Raw genomic sequence first — 20,371 nt, forward strand, 5'->3', positions numbered from 1 at the left:
GTACTTCTAAGGTTAATTTGCAGGTAGAGTCAGTGGTCAGGAATACAAATGCAAATGTTAAAAATCATCGAGAGGACTAGAGTACAAAAAACAAGGATGCAAGTGCTGAGGCTTTATAAGGTACTGGCGAGGCCTTACTTGGAGTAGTAAGAGCAGTTTTGGGCCCCTTATGTAAGGATACGCTGACATTAGAGAGGGTTCAGAGGAGATTCATGAGAATAATTCCGGGAATGAAATGGTTAACAGATGACTGTGTTTGATAGCTTTAGGCTTATACATGTTGGAATTTAGAAGAATTAAGGGGGATCTCATTGAAACCTATCAAATGTTGAAAGGCTTAGATAAAGTGGATGTGGAGAGGATGTTTCTTATGGTGTGGGTGTCCAAGACCAAAGAACACAGCTTCAGAAAAGAGGGACGTTCATTTAGAACAGGGATAAGGCAGATGGTGGCAAATCTGTGGAATCTGTTGCCACAAGCAGCTGTGAAGGCCAGGCCATTGGGTGTACTTAAGGCAGAAGTTGAAAAGTTCTTGATTAGTCAGAGTGTGAAAGATTATGGGGAAAAAGGAGGCAGGAGAATGGGTTGAGAGGGAAATGGACCAGCCATGAGGAAATGGCAGAGCACACCCAATGGGCTGAATGGCCTAATTTGAACCCATGTCTTATGGCCTTAACATTTTGAAGGAAAATAACCATTCCTGGGCCAAAAACCCAACAATACTATGGAAATACTTACGTCCACTTTAATAATCCTACCACTTTCTCAAGGATACAAAGGGATGAGTATTAAATACTACCCTTCCCAAAGATACTCTCCTCTATAAACATATCAGCATGTCGTACTATAATGAGTTTTATTTAAAAGTCACATGTCAAGCATTTGGTCCATAATGATATAGGAGGAAGTTCGTTAACTCAACAACCATTTTATTAGGACAAACACGAAACAGACCGGGCACCATGACCCCTGAGAGTGAACCCAACCAGTCTCATACAGATGGGGGAGGTGACCATCACACACCCCGGTTACAGTTAGGGTGACCCACAAATACACAAGTGAATAACTATATAACCCAAGCTAAAATGTAACACTAAATGAACTGGAACTTCACACCATAATCCCACAAAAGCACTTTAACACAAGAACAATAAACAGTGCTGGTCATTAGAAAGGCAGGGGTGGGCTGGCGACCACACCACCCTCCCCTCCCCTTCCCAGAGCATCACAATAATTTTCTAAATGCACTGCTGCCATCAAATACAATTTGAATACCTTCAACGACTCTAGCCTTGATATATTAGCTCTTAGTGATAACAGATACCTGGAAATACAAAAGTGACCCTCAAGAAGACTACATTATGAGTATTGAATGTAGAAAAGTAGCTCAGAAGTGTTAGTGAATTATAATGCTTCACCCAAGGACTGTTTTGAGTTTGTGGACCAAGTAAAAGGGCCACTTTGCAGAACACTTCTAATCAGAAAAATTTGACCCTAAACTTCTAGCTGCCTGTCACTTGCATTCTCCTATACCACTCCCACTTTGACCTCTTTATGCTTAGCGTCCCATCTGTTACAAGGAAGCTCAATGTGAGCTTAAAGAATAGCTCCTGATTATGTAGCTCTTGGGACCAAATGTCAGACATAAGCATTTCAGATAATTAGCTAGTTTTTGTCGGATTGGAGTTCTAATTCAAGGTCATCTAACTGAGCTCAGCTTATCCTCACTGATCTACAAAGATTTCAAGTATGCTCTTTTGCTTCAGATTTTTTCAAAGTACTATGTTGTGCCTCTCCGAATGGGGAAAAGAAAAGAGAATGCTAGAAATCTACCTTGGTTCATTCATTGATTAACTGGACAATTGTGAAAACATCAAATCACGTGGACCACTTTAGTTCTCTGCGTTATCATTTGTATTTTCTTTGTTCTCTCCACTTTTTCCCCTTTCTACAACTCATTAATAACATTTATATCAGAATTTCTTCCTACAACACGCTCACATCACAGCTAAATATTAAACTGAATGTAAAAAACTAAATTACCTGCAGCTGTTGGTACCTGGTTTTCTTTGTAGCAGTCAACTGCAGATCAACATAATTATGCCGACCCTTGCATGATGCAGCAGATAGATAATAGATCAGGTATCTTCTACCCTCTTTTAGCAGGGAACGTAATTCAGCAATTGGGCGCCAGATATTTAACATATAGACTATTTGGAAGAAATATTATCTTGTTAGTGTTTGTCAGAGTCCAATTAATTTAAATATTTTATGAATAAGGCAAAGAGCAAGTAGTTTGTGAGTTATCTTTTTAAAGAAATGCTACAGCATCACTTTTCCTACACTATTTATTGTACTAAGCTTGGTACCACCTACCATATGGCTTCTGATCATTAATATAGGACATCAGCAATAATTATGTTAATAAATGTATTATAATCAAGATAAAACAATAATTAAACACCACTTCTCTGGCGATCCACTGGTTTCAAGAATGACTTCCTTCCACTTCAGTTTGAGGAAGTGGGGGTGGAATGATGAGGTTAATGTGGGGCTGCAGAAACTGCAATAGATGGAACAAGAATTGTCTGATGGAATGAAGAGACTTGCACAACACAACTTCACAGGGGTTGTGAGCCCCAATGAAGTCAGAGAGATACAGCAAGGAAACAGACCTATTGAGCCTGTGTTGATCATCAACCACCCAATTATATATATCAATTCTTCATTAATCCTATTTGTATTTTTCCTATGCCCTCAGCAACTCCAAGATTCTTTCATTAGGGACAAACTTCAGTGATCAATTAACCTACCAACCAGCATGTCTTTGGGACTTGGGAGAAAATTGGAGCAGCTAGAAGTTTACATTGCCATAGCCAAACATGCAAACTTCATGCAGAAAATTCCCAAGGTCAGGGATGAACCCAATTTCCTGCACTGCAAGTTAGCAGCTCTAATAGCTGTGCAGTACCACCAATGAGTTTCTGCAGCCAGCCACATTTTAGAACACAGTTGCCTTTACTTGGCAGAGGCCAGCTCTTTTGTTTGAACAAACTTAATATTTGATAAAGAATATTTACTCAGCATTTTCCATACTTTACTTACTTTTAAGGACATTTAATGCAATTGAAACAGTTAGCTTCTCACTGATACTATTTCAAACATTTGACTGAATAATACCATTACCATAACAATAAACACAAAATGCAGTGGTAACATCTTGCCACAAAAAGAGACAATGGATCGACATGTTGGAACAGAAACAGGAATCTGAATTAAAATGTTAGGCCACCATGAAGTGGTGCTTTTGGTGAATTGAAAATTACTGAGATCAAGAGCACAAGAAGAAATCAATGATTTGGACTACGGGATTAATGGATTTGTGGCTAAATTTGCCAATGACACAAAGATAGGTGGAGCAGTGGGTAGTGTTGAGGAAACAGAGAGCCTGCAGAGAGACTTAGATAGTTTAGGGGAATGGGCAAAGAAGTGGCAAATGAAATACAATGTTGGAAAGTGTATGGTCATGCACTTTGGTGGAAGAAATAAACAAGAAGACTTTTTTAGATGGGCAGAGAATTCAAAATGCAGAGATGCAAAGGGGCTTGGGAGTCCTTGTGCAGGGTATCCTAAAGGCTAGCCTCCAAGTTGAGTTGGTGGTGAAGAAGGCGAATGCAATGTTGGCATTCATTTCTAGAGGTTTAGAATACAAGAACAGGGATGTGATGTTCAGGCTCTATAAGACACTTGTGAGACCACACTTGGAGTATTGTGTGCAATTTTGGGCTCCTTACTTTGGAAAGGATATACTGACATTGAGTCCTAACAAAGGGTCTCGACCCGAAACGTTGACAGTGCTTCTCCTTATAGATGCTGCCTGGCCTGCTGTGTTCCACCAGCATTTTGTGTGTGTTGTTGTTTGAATTTCCAGCATCTGCAGATTTCCTTGTGTTTACTGACATTGGAGAGGGTTCAGAGAAGGTTCATGAGAATGATTCCAGGAATGAAAGGGTTTCTGTATGAGGAACATCTGGCAGCTCTTGGGCTGTATTCCTGGAGTTCAGGAGAATGAGGGGGGAATCTCATAGAAACATTCTAAATGTTAAAAAGGCCTGAACAGATCAGATATGGCAAAGTAATTTCCCATGGTTGGGAAGATAGGACAAGAGGGCACGACTTCAGGATTGAAGGACGCCCATTTAGAACAGAGATGTGGAGAAATTATTTTAGTCAGACGGTGGTAAACCTGTGGAATTTGTGGCCACGAGTAGCTGTGGAGGCCAAGTCATTGGGTGCATTTAAGGCAGAGATCGATAGGTTCTTGATTAGCCAGGGCATCAAAGAGCACGGGAAGAAGGCAGGGGAGTGGGGTGACTGGAAGAATTGGATCAGACCATGATTGAATGGCAGAGCAAAGTAAATGGCCAAATGACCCACCCACTTCTGCTCCTATATCTTATGGTCTTATCTTAAGAAGTGTCGCGGATGTAGGTGTGAAGGGACTGAACCAAGGGGGATAGAATAGAGTTGAGGTATTAGGATACGAGTTCAATGAAGCAGGAACAGGCAGAGTCAGTAGGACAGTCAGGTTTGTGGATCCTAGGTAGGAGGTAGAAGCGAACATTACCATAAATTTATTAAATAATGTTTAACTCCCATTGTACACTCACCAGCATTATTATCATGGCTTTTGTAGTCCACAATGCATAATTTCCACAATGGGACGACATTCCTTTTTACACAGCTATCGTTATCATGAGCATCCTCTAATGCTTTTCTGAATCGAGCCTCTATCCAGACCTGTTGTTTTTCTTTTAACAATTGTCTGTAATTATTCAGAGCTTTTAACTGCTGTTCAGTAAAACAAGCCTGCAATGTCAATGTGATATATATCAATTATTTTAAGGAATATCATTAAAAATCACAACATTTAGAGATAAGTCAATCAATAATAACCTGCATGCTTACACAGAAACCCATTTCTACTGAAAAATGATCTTAATGCAATAGAGAAATTGGTGAGGAAACACCCAGATAAAGCTTTGCTTCAACATAATGGGTATCAATTTAGGCTCAAGATATTGTGGTGAGAATTCAGTGCATAATGACGGACAAGGAAGCAAGTTAAACTGAATAACCGTTGTTATTGTGATAAACACAAAAACAGACCGGGCACTATGACCCAGGGAGAGAACCCCTTCTATCACATACAGATTAGGGAGGTAATGATCACAAACCTTGGTTACAGTCAGGGTGACCCACAAACACATGTGCGAATAACTGTATAACCCAAGCTAAAACGTAACAATAAATAAAGTCGAACTTCCCACCATAATCCCATGAAAGCATTTTAAAACAAGAACAAGAAGCATCGCTGGTCATTCGAAATGTAGGATGTGGGTTGTTGACCACCATGCCCCCCCTCATCCGAGTGTCACACTACCCCTGCCCAAGGGGTCAGCCACCTTTGGCAACCCGAGTCCATAACAAAGTCCAAAAGTCCCAGTGGTACTTCATGCTGCTGCCTGGGGTACTGGGGGTTTTCTGGATTTCACATCCCCCTCCCCCAGGGGAGACACTCTTTGGTGAGGCAAGAAGCAGGGCACAGGGAGTGTCACTTCCTTCCTTCTGACTCACAGGGTTGGTGGGAAGCAAGGGTTGATACCATGCGAGCCGGTCCCAGTGCAATATGACTACCTTCCACCACTCAGGCAACTGCACCTGATATACCACATCGGAGATGCAGTTGAGCACCTCTTCCAGTGGTTTCCCAGCTTAGGGGATAGCCCCTTCCTCTGGGAGGGGCAGTAGACCCATACTGGGGCCCCCTCCATGTACTGCTAACACTAGCACTCTAGACTGGTGGCCCAAGATTGGTTTGAGACATGCAAGCACTGCAGCGGTACGCAAACAGCTCCATTTCTGCCTGTACCCAAGCCAAAAATGTTTGCACAGCTTGCCCAAAGTCTTTGCAACCCCAAATTAGCTCGCCCTGACCAGCCCATGTACCAATTGCAGCACCGTGGTGGAGCCCCCAGGGGGCCACCAGTTGCAAATGTCTGTCACTGTTAGAAAACTGCCAAATCGTTATTCATCTTTTAACATTAGAAAATTAATTAATATTATTTATACTTCTTCATCTAAAATACCAGAATGTGTTATTTCTTTAGATGCTGAAAAAGCATTTGATAGAGTTGAATGGCCATATTTATTTACTACAATGCAACAATTTAATTTTAGTTCAAAATTTATATCATGGATTAAATTAATATACCATAAATCTTTAGCTTCGGTTTTTACCAATAATCAAAGATCTCCTTTTTTTCAGCTATTTCGTGGTACAAGGCAAGGTTGCCCTTTAAGTCCTTTACTATTTGACATCGCTTTAGAACCGTTGGCTATAGCTATTCGTGAATCACCTAATATTCTGGGTATTACCTATGGGGAGAGGACGTATAAAGTATCATTATATGCTGATGATTTGTTATTATATATATCTGACCCTGAAAGATCTATCCCTGCTATTTCGTCTTTGCTTGCTCAATTTAGTAATTTTTCTGGTTATAAATTGAATTTTAACAAGAGTGAAATATTTCCATTAAATATGCAAGTTCCAATTTATAAACATTTACCATATAAAATTGTTACAGATTATTTTACTTAAAATTACTAAAAAACAAAGATTTATTTGAGGTTAACTTTTTATCTTTAATTGATCAAATTAAGCAACTTGCTATTAGGTGGTCTCCACTATCTTTGTCATTGGTTGGTAGAGTTAATGCTATTAAGATGATGATACTACCTAAATTCTTATATTTATTTCAAGCATTACCAATTTTTATTCCTAAAGCTTTTTTTGATACTATTGACCCTAAAATATCTTCTTACTTGTGGCAGAACAAAAATCCTAGATTGGGCAAAAAATATTTACAGAAGCCTAAGAAGGAGGGTGGCTTGGCTTTACCAAACTTAAGATTTTACTATTGGGCAGTTAATATACGGTATTTAATATTCTGGACACAAGAATTGACTATAGCTACTTGCCCACAATGGGTAAATTTGGAATATAAATCTGTGCAAGATTTTTCACTGATTTCAATCTTAGGATCTTTACTTCCTTTCTCTTTATTCAAATTGAATAAACAGATAACTAATCCTATAGTCAGATATACATTACAAACTTGGTTTCAATTTCGTAAATTTTTTGGTTTGAATAAATTTATTTTATCATGTCCTATAATATCTAATTATTTTTTTCGGCCTTCATCTATGGATCAAGCTTTTCTTTTATGGAAAACAAAAGGTATAACATGTTTTCGTGATCTGTTTCTGGATGATAACATTATGTCCTTTGAACAGCTATCTAATAAATATAATTTACCTAAAACCCATTTTTTTTTAGATATTTGCAAGTTAGAAATTTTTTGTATAATGAGTTACGGTCTTTTTCGAAAGAATGTCCATTGGACATAACAGAAAGAATTTTAGCCCTTAATCCTTATCAAAAGGGTTTAGTAGCCATCATTTATAAGATGATCATGAATTTACAGTCAGATGTATCAGAAAAAATTAAGAAGGAATGGCAAGAAGAGTTGCATTGTCCTATATCTACTGAGCAATGGGAAAAAATTTTATTATTGGTAAATTCGTCCTCTATTTGTGCTAAACATGTCCTAATATAATTTAAGGTTGTACATAGAGCTCATATGTCTAAGGATAAACTGGCTCGATTTTATTCTCATCTTAATTCAACCTGCGATAGATGTCATTCTGATGTTGCTTCATTGACTCATATGTTGTGGTCTTGTCCTTGTTTACAAAATTATTGGAAAGATATTTTCAGTATTATTTCAAGAGTTTTAAATATCAATTTCCAACCGCATGCTTTTACTGCAATTTTCGGTTTACCAATGACAGATAATAACCGTTTATCCGCTTCATCTCAACGAATGATTGCATTTGTTACATTAATGGCTAGAAGATCTATTTTATTGAATTGTTAAGAAATTAATCCTCCAACTGTATTTCAGTGGTTTTCTCAAACTATCTCTTGTTTGGGTTTAGAAAAAATTAGTGTGGTCTTTGATCCTTCCGTTAAATTTGAAGAAACTTGGAGACCATTTATTCAACATTTTCATATGAGTTGAACTGTCTTTTCCTAAACTTTACTTATATTATCCTTAATTATTTGGATGGAGGTTCAGAGTTATTGGCACTACTGTATATGTACGTAATATTATTCAATGGCCCATGTTGGTTAGTGTTTTTTTTTGTTTTTTTTTCCTTTTTTTTTGGGGTCTTTCTTTTTTTTTTCTTTTTGCTTCTTTGTTCATTAATGTTCTGAGTTTGGGAGGTTATATATTTTTATTATTATATATCTGAATGTATATTTAAACTATTAATTATGTACTCTCAAACACCTTGTATTCATGTTTCATTTATGTTTGTTTACAATTAATAAAAAGATTTAAAAAGAAAGAAAGAAAACTGCCATCGCTGGCACAGCTACCCATCACACCCCCCCCCCAGTGTTCCCCACTGAGAGAATAGGGCTTTGTTTTCTGGATCCAGGGTGGAGACCTTGCCCACTCCGGCCACTGTCCCACACGCGGCCACCTCCTCACCTGAACCAACACTGGATCACTCACCCACTTGCTACGCAGCTGTTGGTCAATGGTAGGGAGGTCTACATCCACACAGGCCCCCCAATGGGACAGCAAATCCAGCTCGATGATGCTGGATTCCTGGATGTTGACTAGCTACACCTCATGCCCCACTATATTTTTCCCTACTGTGATGTACAGCCACCTCTACCCAGTCATCGGCGGACAGTTGCCAGTGACTGTAGCTAGCTGGACTGCAGTCATTGTCCACCTGGGCAGGTATGGCTGGTCCATGTTGGGGAGGACACCTGGATGGATGATGATTAACCGTGTCCACCAATGCACAGTATCTAATGCCCTCTCCCATGCAGTCCATGAACAAGCCTTGCTCTTCCCAAATGACCCACCTGTAGAAGCAACAACTGAAGGATTCTGCTGGAGGTCTCAGGTGGTGCCACCCCCTTGCGTTTTCCAATGGCTGTACTGGGCTGTGGCATGGTGAGGTAATGGTGTGAGGTAGTCCAGGGCCACACGGCCTGCCTCATCACACCGGCAGCAGAGATCATTTCGTGGCTTGTGGCGGGATCAGCAAGGCACTGGTTAGGCCTTTCTCGCGGCATTCGGGGCAATGCTGCAACACTTTGGAGAGGCTAAAATTGCTTCTGCCCTCTCTGCCTCTGTCAGCACCTTGTCCAACAACAATGGCAATGACAGGCGAAGATGCTGCCAAAGGCACTCCAATGTTAGCGCCCTTACAAAGGTGTGGAGGGCAAGCTCTTCTTGGGCCACGAGAGCGAATTAAGGATAGCTATGCTGAGCAGTGGTTGAGATCTGCTGCAAATGCCCCCACAGGCTTTCTCCTATACAACACTGTCTGCTGCACAGTTCTTCACTCATTGCTTCCTCATGGCCTCCGCTTGAAGCGCCAATATAAGGGCTCTGTAGTCATGCTGCTCAGCTAGCGTTAGGTCAAGGAGGGCTCGCAGGGCACCCTCCTCCAGTGCCAGGGCAAAGTGAACCACAATCTTGGTGGGGCTCCACCTATTATGCCATGCAGCAAGTTTGACGTGCCAGGTAAGGCTCCAGGCAGCTCGTACCATTGTATCTAGGGAGCTTCAGGATGGACCCCACGGCATGAATTGTTGACGTCTACTGGTTTTCCTCTTGGCCCCGTGGTGTTGGTGCTTTCTGTCTGCGATGTTGCTCATTATCCCATGGCTGCAGCATCTTGGGTTCCCTGGTGCGAGCCAAGAGGGAGATGAAGGGTTGCGCTCTGTCATAACTCTGGGTTGGGGAGACTGGGTACGCTTGCCCTGTGGGGTTTCCTGGGAAGGCATGATACTTGGTTCTCAGGTCCTCTCTCCAGGACTAGCCTCATGAGCCTAGTCTATCTAATATCGCAGCTCTTCAATCTCATTGTCAATTTCTAATCACACTCCTGAAACCAATGTAGCGAGCATTTGGTTCATGACGACAGATGAGTAAGATCGTTTAACTCAACAACCATTTTTATTGTGATAAACACAAAAATAGACAAGGTGTTACGAGCTGGAGAGAGAACCCCCATATTCACATACAGATGGAGAAAGCAATAATCACACACTCCTGTTACAGTCAGGGCAACCCACAAACACATATACAAATAAATACACATATATAACCCAAGTTAAAATGAACTTGAACTTCCCACCATCATCTCATGGAAGCATTTTAACACAAGCACAATAAACAGCGCGGTCATTAGAAATGCAGGGGTGGGCTCTCAACCACACCCCCTTCCCTCCCCAGAATGTCACACTATTAAAAATCCAAACTCAAGCTCCATAAAGAAAACAAGGAGAAACATGACTTGAACATTAGGGATTATCATAATATTTGGAATTCCCTTACCGGGAAAGCTGAAAATATACCAACCAGACTGCACTGAATTCAGTACTTAAGGCAATCAGTCTTTCTAGTTTCATTTCCAGATTTTTCAGTCTCTCCTCTCATAATCTGATTTGTCATTGCCCATTTATTCTTCTAGTCATACCTTTATTATTCACTTTCATTCAACCAGCACCACCACTTGGGCCATGCATCTGAGCACTTAAGCTTGATGCATTCACAACCATATTTAGCCAAAAGTGGGCTGACACACCTCAGTTTTCTCTTGAGATCACCGCCTTTACAGAATCAAATTTCAGCTAATTTAATTAACTCCATTTAATATGAAGAGCCATTTAAGAGCACTTGAAATGGCAAATGCTATATAATCAGACTACATCCCAGCTGTACTAATTAGGTTAACCAGAATTAAAAGAATCAAGCCAAGCTGACAGAATAAACAGTAAATATGACAAAAATCTGACAATATGGAAAATCATTCAGACAAGGAAAACAAAGACAAATTATATGTAAGAAAATATATGCTTAACAGTCAAAATACAACAAAATGTCTTAAGCCATTGCAAACAATGGCATTATCAATTACTTGATTGCACATTGCCAGTGTTAGTGTTAGCTTTTTTCAAACTTGAAGCACAAAAACATTACTGTTTGCATCGACTTCTGTGAGCCTGACTGGCAGATCATGCAATTTTTTTTGGCTTTGAAACTGTGACACACCAACAGAAAGATGCCGCTTTGTATGTGATTAGCACTAGACATTGCACTGTTGCAAAGTTTACACTCTGCAGATCATATTAGTTTACTGTCAGATACACAGAGGTGCAATAAAATCTGTTCCCATAAAGCTCACAGAATAAACAGCATAAATAGCGCAGAGCACAAGACAAGTCAATGGTACGAAGATTAGTACTGCAAAACTGTCAAGGCAATAATAACAAAAGTGGTAGAATTGAGGGCACAAGAAACTGGCAGCATCATCAGGAAGGCGATGAGAAAGAGGTGATTGGTTCTGATAACAGTGGTAGTCTGGGTTTTCAAGGGAAAGCACTGACCAGGATGGAAGGTATTCTTGACGATACTATAACAATGCCCTGTGAAGATGGAACTTGGGTCCCACACCACCAGGTTCAGGAAGATATTACCCCTTGACAATCAGGATCTTGAACCAGTGTGGATAACTTCACTAACCCCAACACTAAACTGATTTTATAACCTATGAACTCACTTTCAAGAACTCAACATTGTGTGTTTTGTATATTATTTATATTATTATCATTTTGTTTTTCTTTTATATTTGCATAATTTTTTGTCTTTTGCACATTGGTTGTTTGTCTTGGTTTTGTGTAGTTTTTCATAGATCCTATTGTAAACACTGACAAGGAAATGAAATCTCAGGGTAATACATGTTGTCCTGCTGAAAGATGAATTTCCTCCCCAGAGTAAGCTTTCTGCCAGATCCTAACAGGTTTTCATCCAGGAACTTTCTGTATTTAGCAGCATTCATCCCTCCATCAATCCTGTCCAGACTTCCAGTCCCTGCTGCTGAAAAGCATCCCCATAACATAATGCTACCTCTACCATACTTTGCTGTCGGGATAGTGTTACCTGGCTGATATGCAGCATCAGAATTGTGCCACATGTACTGCTTAGTGTTGAGGCCAAAAAGTTCCCCATTAGTCTCATCTGACCACAAGAGTTTTTCCTCATATCGCTACAGAATTTTCTAAGTGACATTTGTAAAGTCTTTACAAGAAAGGATATGCATTTTTTCCAAGCAGTACTTTAAAAAAAAAAGCAGCAGGGAATGGAAATCTGGTCAGATTTATTTATTTATTTATTTTTTAAAAGCCCTCCCTACCACTAAGAAAATCTACATGGAGTGCTGTCTTAGGAAAGCAACATCCATCAGCAAAGATCCTCACCATCCAGGCCATGCTCTCCTCTCTCTGTTGCCTCACTGGAGCCTCAGGACTCACACCACAAGGATTAGGAACAGTTATCAACCCTCACTGCCTTAATGAAATGTTCCCACAACCTATGAGTTCACCTTCAGGAACTCTTCATCTCATAATCTATTTATTACTTATTGATTATTATTACTTTTTGTTTGTTATTTGCATAGTTTGTCTTTTTCATGTTGGTGCTGTTTTTCATTAAAACCATTTTGAATCTTGGATTTACTGTGTATGCCTGGTCCTTGATCTTCATGGTATAATAACTTAGAGTAGGTACCTACATATGCAAAAGGAAACAGATGGAGTACATGTATTTTTACCTCAACAGATAATGAATCTGAAGAATTCAGGACTGCTTCATACAACTCTTTCCCATCCTGAAGCATCATGATTTGTTGCTCACTTAACAACTGCACTTTGTGTTCCCTCTTTTCCTTCTCGTTAACTTAAAAAAAAACAAGAATTTTCAATGTCAACCATACATTTTCTTAAATTTTAAAGGAGCACATCTTGTCTGTCACAATCAGATTAGAAAGATTTGTAAATCTTTACTATTCCTTTGTTTCTATATTTAATTACAATAATTATATTCCACTAGGTACATGTTCATGCATATGTAAACACTCATCAGTGGGTATTTATCCTTGCACTTTGCGAGTAATTTTATTTTCATTTGTCTTCCAGGACAGAGTTGTCCAAAGCAAGGTCTAACAAAAATCTTGTTGTTTCAGAAGTTCACCAGGCTGATATTGGTATAATTTCCTAATACTGATATAATTTAGGCCATATTCCCTAAAATATCAAGGTGATAGATAATCAATATATACCAAGTCATGGGAGATTTTTAACATGCACTTACTGAATAATTTACTTCGGTATTCACTACGGAAAAGGACCTTGGTGATTGTAAGGATGACTTATAGTGGTCTGAAAAGCTTGAGCATATGGACATTAAGAAAGAGGATGTCCTGGAGTTTTTGGATGGCATCAAGTTGGATAAGTCACTGGGACTGTATGAGAAATACCCCAGGCTACTGTGGGAAGCGAGGGAGGAGATTGCTGAGCCTCTGGCAATGATCTTTGCATCATCAAAGGGGACAGGAGAGGTTCCAGAGGATTGGAGGGTTGCAGATGTTGCTGTCCCATTATTCAATAAAGGGAGTAGAGATAGGCCAGGAAATTATAGACCGGTGAGTCTTACTTCAGTAAGTTGATGGAGAAGGTCCTGAGAGGCAGGAATTATGAGCATTTGGAAAGGCATAATATGATTAGGAATAGTCAGCATGGCTTTGTCAAGGGCAGGTCGTGCCTTACAAGCCTGACAGAAATTTTTTGAGGATGTGACTAAATACATTGATGAAGGTAGAGTAGTACATGAAATGTTTATGGATTTCAGCAAAGCATTTGATAAGGTACCCCATGTAAGGCTTAATGAGAAAGTAATGAGGCTTGGGATCCAAGGGGACCTTGCTTTGTGGATCCAGAATTGGCTTGCCCACAGAAGGCAAAGAGTGGTTGTAACGGGTCATGGAGGTTGGTCAAAGAGTGGTGTGCCTCTGGGATCTGTTTTGGGACCCCTGCTCTACGTGATTTTTATAAATGTCCTGGATAAGGAAGTGGAGGGATGGGTTAGTAAATTTGCTGATGACACAAAGGTTGGGAGTGTTGTGGATAGCGTGGAGGGCTGTCAGTGGGACATCGATAGGATGCAAAACTGGGCTGAGAAGTGGCAGATGGAGTTTAACCTTGATAAGTGTGAGGTGGTTTATTTTGGTAGGTCAAATATGATGGCAGAATATAGCATTAATGGTAAGACTCGTGGCAGCGTGGACGATCAGATGGATCTTGGGGTCCGTGTCCATAGGACACTCAAAGCTGCTGTGCAGGGATGACTATGTGGTTAAGAAGGCATACCATGCATTGGCATTCATCAACCGTGGGATTGAGTTCAAGATCCAAGGGGTAATGTTACAGCTGTATAGGACCCTGGTCAGACCCCACTTGGAGTACTGTGCTCAGTTCTCATCACCTCATTACAAGGACGATGTGGAAACTATAGAAAGGGTGCAGAGGAGATTTACAAGAATTTTGCCTGGATTGGGGAGCATGCCTTACAAGAATAGGTTGAGTGAACTTGGGCTTTTCTCCTTGGAGAGATGGAGGATGAGAGGTGACCTGATAGAGGTATATAAGATGAGAGGCATTAATTGTGTGGTTAGTTAGAGGTTTTCTTCCCCAGGGCTGAAATGGCTAAGACGAGAGGGCATAGTTTTAAGGCCCTTGGAAGTAGGTACAGAGGAGATGTCAAGGGTAAGTTTATTTTTATTAAACACAGAGAATGGTGAGTGTGTGGAATAGGCTGCTGACAATGGTGGTGGAAGCGGAAACGATAGGGTCTTTTAAGAGACTACTGGATAGGTATATGGAGCTTAGAAATTACCTAGGGTTACACATCGCCCTCTATTTTTCTAAACTAAGTACATGTTCGGCACAGCATTGTGGGCTGAGGGGCCTGTATTGTGCTGTAGGTTTTCTATATTTCTATGTTGATGCTTTGTCCTGACAGGGACAAAGAGTGGGAGAGTATTACTACCCTGGGAGTGAAAGACATGTGCCAGTTTTCCATCACAGTGAAGGCAGAGGGAAGGCAAGGGCAGGACTGAGCAGTAGTTCAATTGGGAGCCTCTGGTGATGATATTTCACAAGCTTACAGTAACCTGACTGCTCTGAAGACAAACCAGTTATCAGAATTGAGTGCTGGAGAAGTGGCAGCTGCTCAGCGAGATGACCCAGGCATTGGTACCATTTGGTCAGCGGTCGAAAAGGGAGACATGGTCCAAACGGAGAAGACGAAACACACTGTGGTGCTTCCATTACTGAGAGAATGGCCCAGAATGGAGTTGAGGAACCAAGCCCTATATCAGGTCACATCACCTCTGGATCGGCCTCTGTGTTCCCAGCTGGTTCTGACTGAGAAGTATCCAAGGATTGTATTGAAGTCACTTCATGATGATTCTAGACATTTGGGGGTTGGAAAGACCTATGGATTGTTCAGAGATTGAACCTACTGGCTCCGAATGAAACCGGAGGTCGAAGAGTACTACAAGTCATGTATTCAATGCATACAAAGGAAGCCGCTGCCTACGAGGTGCTCCGTTGTCCCACATGCAGAGTGCAGGGCCCCTTGACCTGGTGCGTATGGATTTCCTGTCAATTGAGTCAGATGCCAGAAACATGGCAAATATCTTCGTCATTATGGATCACTACACCAGATATGCGCAAGCTTTTCCTACCAAGAATCAGAGGGTGTCCACAGTGGCCAAAGTGTTATGAGAGAAGTATTTTATTTATTATGGTCTCAACAGGCAGATACATAGTGATCGGGGACGGGATTTTGAGGGTAGGCTCATACATGAGTTACTGAGCATGCTTGGAGTTGAGAAGTCAAGGATTATGCCTTATCACCCACAGGGTGATCCCCAGCCACAGAGGTTTAATTGGACCTTGCTAGACATGCTTAGAACCTTGGAAATCAGCAAGGAGAACAAGTAGCGTCAACATATTGCTACAACTGTACACAAAATGAAGCTACTGGGTACTCGCCATATTATCTGATGTTTGTGTGCAAGGCGAGTTTGCCCATTAACCTTTGTTTTTGGACTGGTGAAGAAAGCCTTCCACCGAAGACTTATCTGAAGTATGTGCCTGATATGAGAAGGGTGCTAAAAAGGCTTATGCATTAGCTGAGGTCAGGCTGCCAAGCTGAATAAAAGAAATAAGAGGAGGTATTATCAAAAGGTTAGATTCTCTCAATTCATGCTGAAAGACCGAGTCCTCATAACGAATTTGGGGCTACCTGGGAAGCATAACTTAGCTGACTGATTATGTAGTGGAGAGTCAGATGCCGAATGTACCAGTTTTCCAGGTGAAACGTGAGGATGGCAATGGGCCTGTCAAGATTCTCCATTGGAACCAATGTCTGCCTCTGGCACAAGAGATACGGGTTGACCCAGAGCCCGACCTGGAGTCTACACCGAGTAAGAGGACTGCTGGAATTGGTGCTTGCTTTCAAAGAAGCACCTGATAGTCTCAGCCAATCTTTGTAGCCTTTAGATTCTCAAGCCTTTTCTTTTAAGAGCTATGTGATGTTAATCAGCTAGAGGTGCTCTTAAAACAGAGCTCTTAAAATGAGGACCACCACAGGACTACAGAGTGACCCTGTGTAGACACCCAAATTACATTGTGGACCAAGTGGTTTCAGCGACATTTACTATAAAAATCTTCTGCAGATGTGATACTTCTCAGATGCACAACTTGGATCATAGAAATGAACTAGAAGTAATGAGGAAATAATGCACAGTGGTACAACGACACAGCTAGTAAGAAGCATTGCTACTTCAATGCCAGAGATCTGGATCTAATCCAAGTGCCTTTTCTGTGGTGCTTGTCAACATAGATTAGTGCAAAATGTCAACCATTTATTACAGAGCACAAATACAAACATGCAATCATAATCTGTGAAAAGGTTTATGAATGCATTTACAATGATTAAAAACTATTTAATTACTGCTACAAGTATGAAATAAAACTGAGGAAATAATGTTTTTATACAAACATGTCTGATTTCTTTAAAGGTTATCCATTTAGAGTTGCATTACCTCTATCCTGATCCTGTAGCTCAGCTTCAATTTTGGTATACAACACCTCCAGCTTTCTTTCCTGAATTTCATAGTGCATCTGAGCTTCCCGTTCTTCTGCCCGTTCATTCCGGAAGACATATGTCCCATTGCTGCTTTTTTCCATCCACTGAAGAAATTAAAAAAAAAATCACTTCACTTTGCAGAAGCACAAATTATACAGTGAAACAAATGTCCATCAGATATCTCTGGAGAAAGACTCTATATTCAACTACTTTAATTCGTAATATACTGTATATGCACTAGAAATTACAGAATCAGCAACACAAGCTGGACAATAAAACTATCTAGGCCAGAGGCAACATGGAGCAAATGAGGATGCACCAGAGATAATGAGGAACAAGTAATAAGTGCCAGAGAATCAAACACAGCAAAGTTGACAAAGCTTAAGAGAAGAAAGCAAAGACCGAGAGGGTAAATGAGGCAAGTCAAGGAGGAATGATTACTAGAAAGTAATAAAACATAGAATAATACAGCACAGTACAGGCCCTTCGGCACACAATGTTGTGCCAACACTTAACCCTGCTTTCCATATAACACCCCACCTTAAATTCCTCCATATACCTGTCTCACACTCTTTTAAATTTCACTAGTGTAGTTGCCTCCACCACTGACTCAGGTAGTGCAGTCCACGCACCAACCACTTTCTGAGTAAAAAACCTTCCTCTAATATCCCACTTAAACTTCCCACCCCTTACCTTAAAGCCATATCCTCTTGTATTGAGCAATGGTACCCTGGGAAAGAGGTGCTGGCTGTCCACTCTGTCTATTCCTCTTAATATCTTGTACACCTCTATCGTGTCTCCTCTCATCCCCCTTCAGTCCAAAGAGTAAAGCCCTAGCTCCCTTATTCTCTGATCATAATGCATACTCTCTAAAGCAGGCAGCATCCTGGTAAATCTCCTCTGTACCCTTTCACATCCTTCCTACAGTGAGGCGACCAGAACTGGACACAGTACTCCAAGTGTGGCCTAACCAAAGTTTCTGAGAGCTGCATCATTACCTCGTGACTCTTAAACTCTATCCCTTGACTTATGAAAGCTAACACCCCATAAGCTTTCTTAACTACCCTATCTACCTGTGAGACAACTTTCAGGTATCTGTGGACATGTACCCCCAGATCCCTCTGCTCCTCCACCCTACCAAGTATCCTGCCATTTACTTTGTACTCTGCCTTGGAGTTTGTCTTTCCAAAGTGTACCACCTCACACTACTCCGGGTTGAACTCCATCTGCCACTTCTCAGCCCACTTTAGCATCCTATGTCTCTCTGCAATCTTCGACAATCCTCAACACTATCCACAACACCACCAACCTTTGCGTCGTCTGCACCCTTCTACACACATCCCGGTCGTTAATAAAAATCACTAAAGTAGAGGTCCCGGAACCACTAGTCACAACCCTCCAATCCGAAAGTACTCCCTCCACCACAACCCTCTGCTTTCTGCAAGCAAGCCAATTCTGAATTCACCTTGCCAAACTTCCCTGGATCCCATGTCTTCTGACTTTCTGAATAAGCCTACCATGTGGAACCTTGTCAAATGCCTTACTAAAACCTATGTAGATCATATCCACTTCACTACCCTCATCTATATGCCTGGTCACCTCCTCAAAGAACTCTATCAGGCTTGTTAGACATGATCTGCCCTTCACAAAGCCATGCTGACTGTCCCTGATCAGACGATGATTCTCTAAATGCCCACAGATCCTATCTCTAAGAATATTTTCCAACAGCTTTCCCTCCACAGACATAAGGCTCACTGGTTTATAATTACCTGGACTATCCTTACTACCTTTTTTGAACAAGGGGACAACATTTGCTTCCGTCCAATCCTTCGGTACCATTCCCATGGACAATGAGGACATAAAGATCCGAGCCAGAGGTTCAGCAATCTCTTCCCTCACCCCGTGGAGCAGCCTGGGGAATATACCGTTAGGCCCCGAGGACTTATCCATCCTAATGTATTTTAGCAACTCCAACACCTCCTCTCCCTTAATATCAACATATGCTAGAACATCAACCTCACTCATATTGTCCTCACCGTCATCAAGTTCCCTCTCATTGGTGAATACCAAAGAGAAGTATTCATTGAGGACCTTGCTCATTTCCACAGCCTCCAGGCACATCTTCCCAACCTTTACCTCTAATCAGTCTTGTCATCCTTTTGTTCTTTACATAATTGAAGAATGCCTCGGGGTCTTCCTTTACCCTATTCGCCAAGGCCTTCTCATGCCCCCTACTTGCTTTCCTCAGCCCCTTACACACATAAAATGCTGGTGGGACTCAGCAGGCCAGGCAGTATCTCAGTGATGTGCCTCAGTCGCATCATCTTCATCCCAGGACACAAATCATACACAACACGGCAACCCGCAGGTTATGGGTAAAATGTCTTCTATTTTGCAAATTTAAACAATGACTATTTTTGAATATGTGCCATTCTGGACCAAGGGTAGGTTCATGATTAAGGATTGGAGCTGGGAGTCAGACATCTTCTGCTAAACCTATCAGATAGACTACAATAAAATTACAAAAATAAATATTTTGCTTGTATTTTCACATCCAGCCTTTCTGAACAAGGTTATGTAATTAAGCAAAAAGCTCATTAATTGCATCCCAACTATAAAATTCCACCTCAAGGAAAGGACTTCACTGCTCAAGTTTAGACCCCCACTAAAACAAAAGATGTCACTGAAATATAAGATCATAGTTTATTCAAAGAGAATGATTTACGGCAATAACCCAAGGTGTATGATATACCTAGCAGTACAGAGCTGGGTCTTTTAAGCTTAACCACCATGTCTACCAATCTCTTTTTTCTCATTCAACACAGCGATTTATCTATTAATTGATATGACTGATTTAGAAGATCAAGTCATAGGAATATGGAGAACTAGTATATTGAATTCAAAATTAAGATTTGAAATCAAATGGAAGAGGAAGATTTAACAGCAAATGACATGACCCTTTGGAGAACTGATGTAGATGGAGATCTTGGATGCAAGTCCATACCTCTCTGACAGCAGCAATACAAGTAGATAAACGTGGCATACAGCATAATTGCCTTTATTAGTCAGGTCGCTGAGTATAAAAGCTTCACATCAGATTGCTACTCAACAAAACATTGGTTAGGCCACATTTAGAGTACTGTGTCCATTTCTGGTTGCTGCATTTCAGGAGAAGAGGCTTTGGAGAAAGTGCCAGAGGTTCATTATGATGCCTTGATCAG

At 40.9% G+C, this 20,371-nt stretch overlaps 1 protein-coding gene across 1 annotated transcript in view; it reads right to left on the reverse strand.

Moving 5' to 3' along the window:
• The window catches only part of brca2 (BRCA2 DNA repair associated), a 110,548-nt gene that overhangs the window by 15,578 nt on the left and 74,599 nt on the right, over positions 1 to 20,371 (reverse strand). The window contains exons 20-23 of the mRNA XM_059964110.1: positions 17,107 to 17,254; positions 12,769 to 12,893; positions 4,671 to 4,869; positions 2,044 to 2,210 (exon numbers count right to left, since the gene is read on the reverse strand). Coding sequence (XP_059820093.1) covers positions 2,044 to 2,210; positions 4,671 to 4,869; positions 12,769 to 12,893; positions 17,107 to 17,254 — 639 coding nt within the window. The remainder of the gene's footprint in view (positions 1 to 2,043; positions 2,211 to 4,670; positions 4,870 to 12,768; positions 12,894 to 17,106; positions 17,255 to 20,371) is intronic.

Source organism: Hypanus sabinus, chromosome 3 (assembly GCF_030144855.1).
Source record: "Hypanus sabinus isolate sHypSab1 chromosome 3, sHypSab1.hap1, whole genome shotgun sequence".
In the NCBI taxonomy this organism is placed as follows: Eukaryota; Metazoa; Chordata; class Chondrichthyes; order Myliobatiformes; family Dasyatidae; genus Hypanus; species Hypanus sabinus.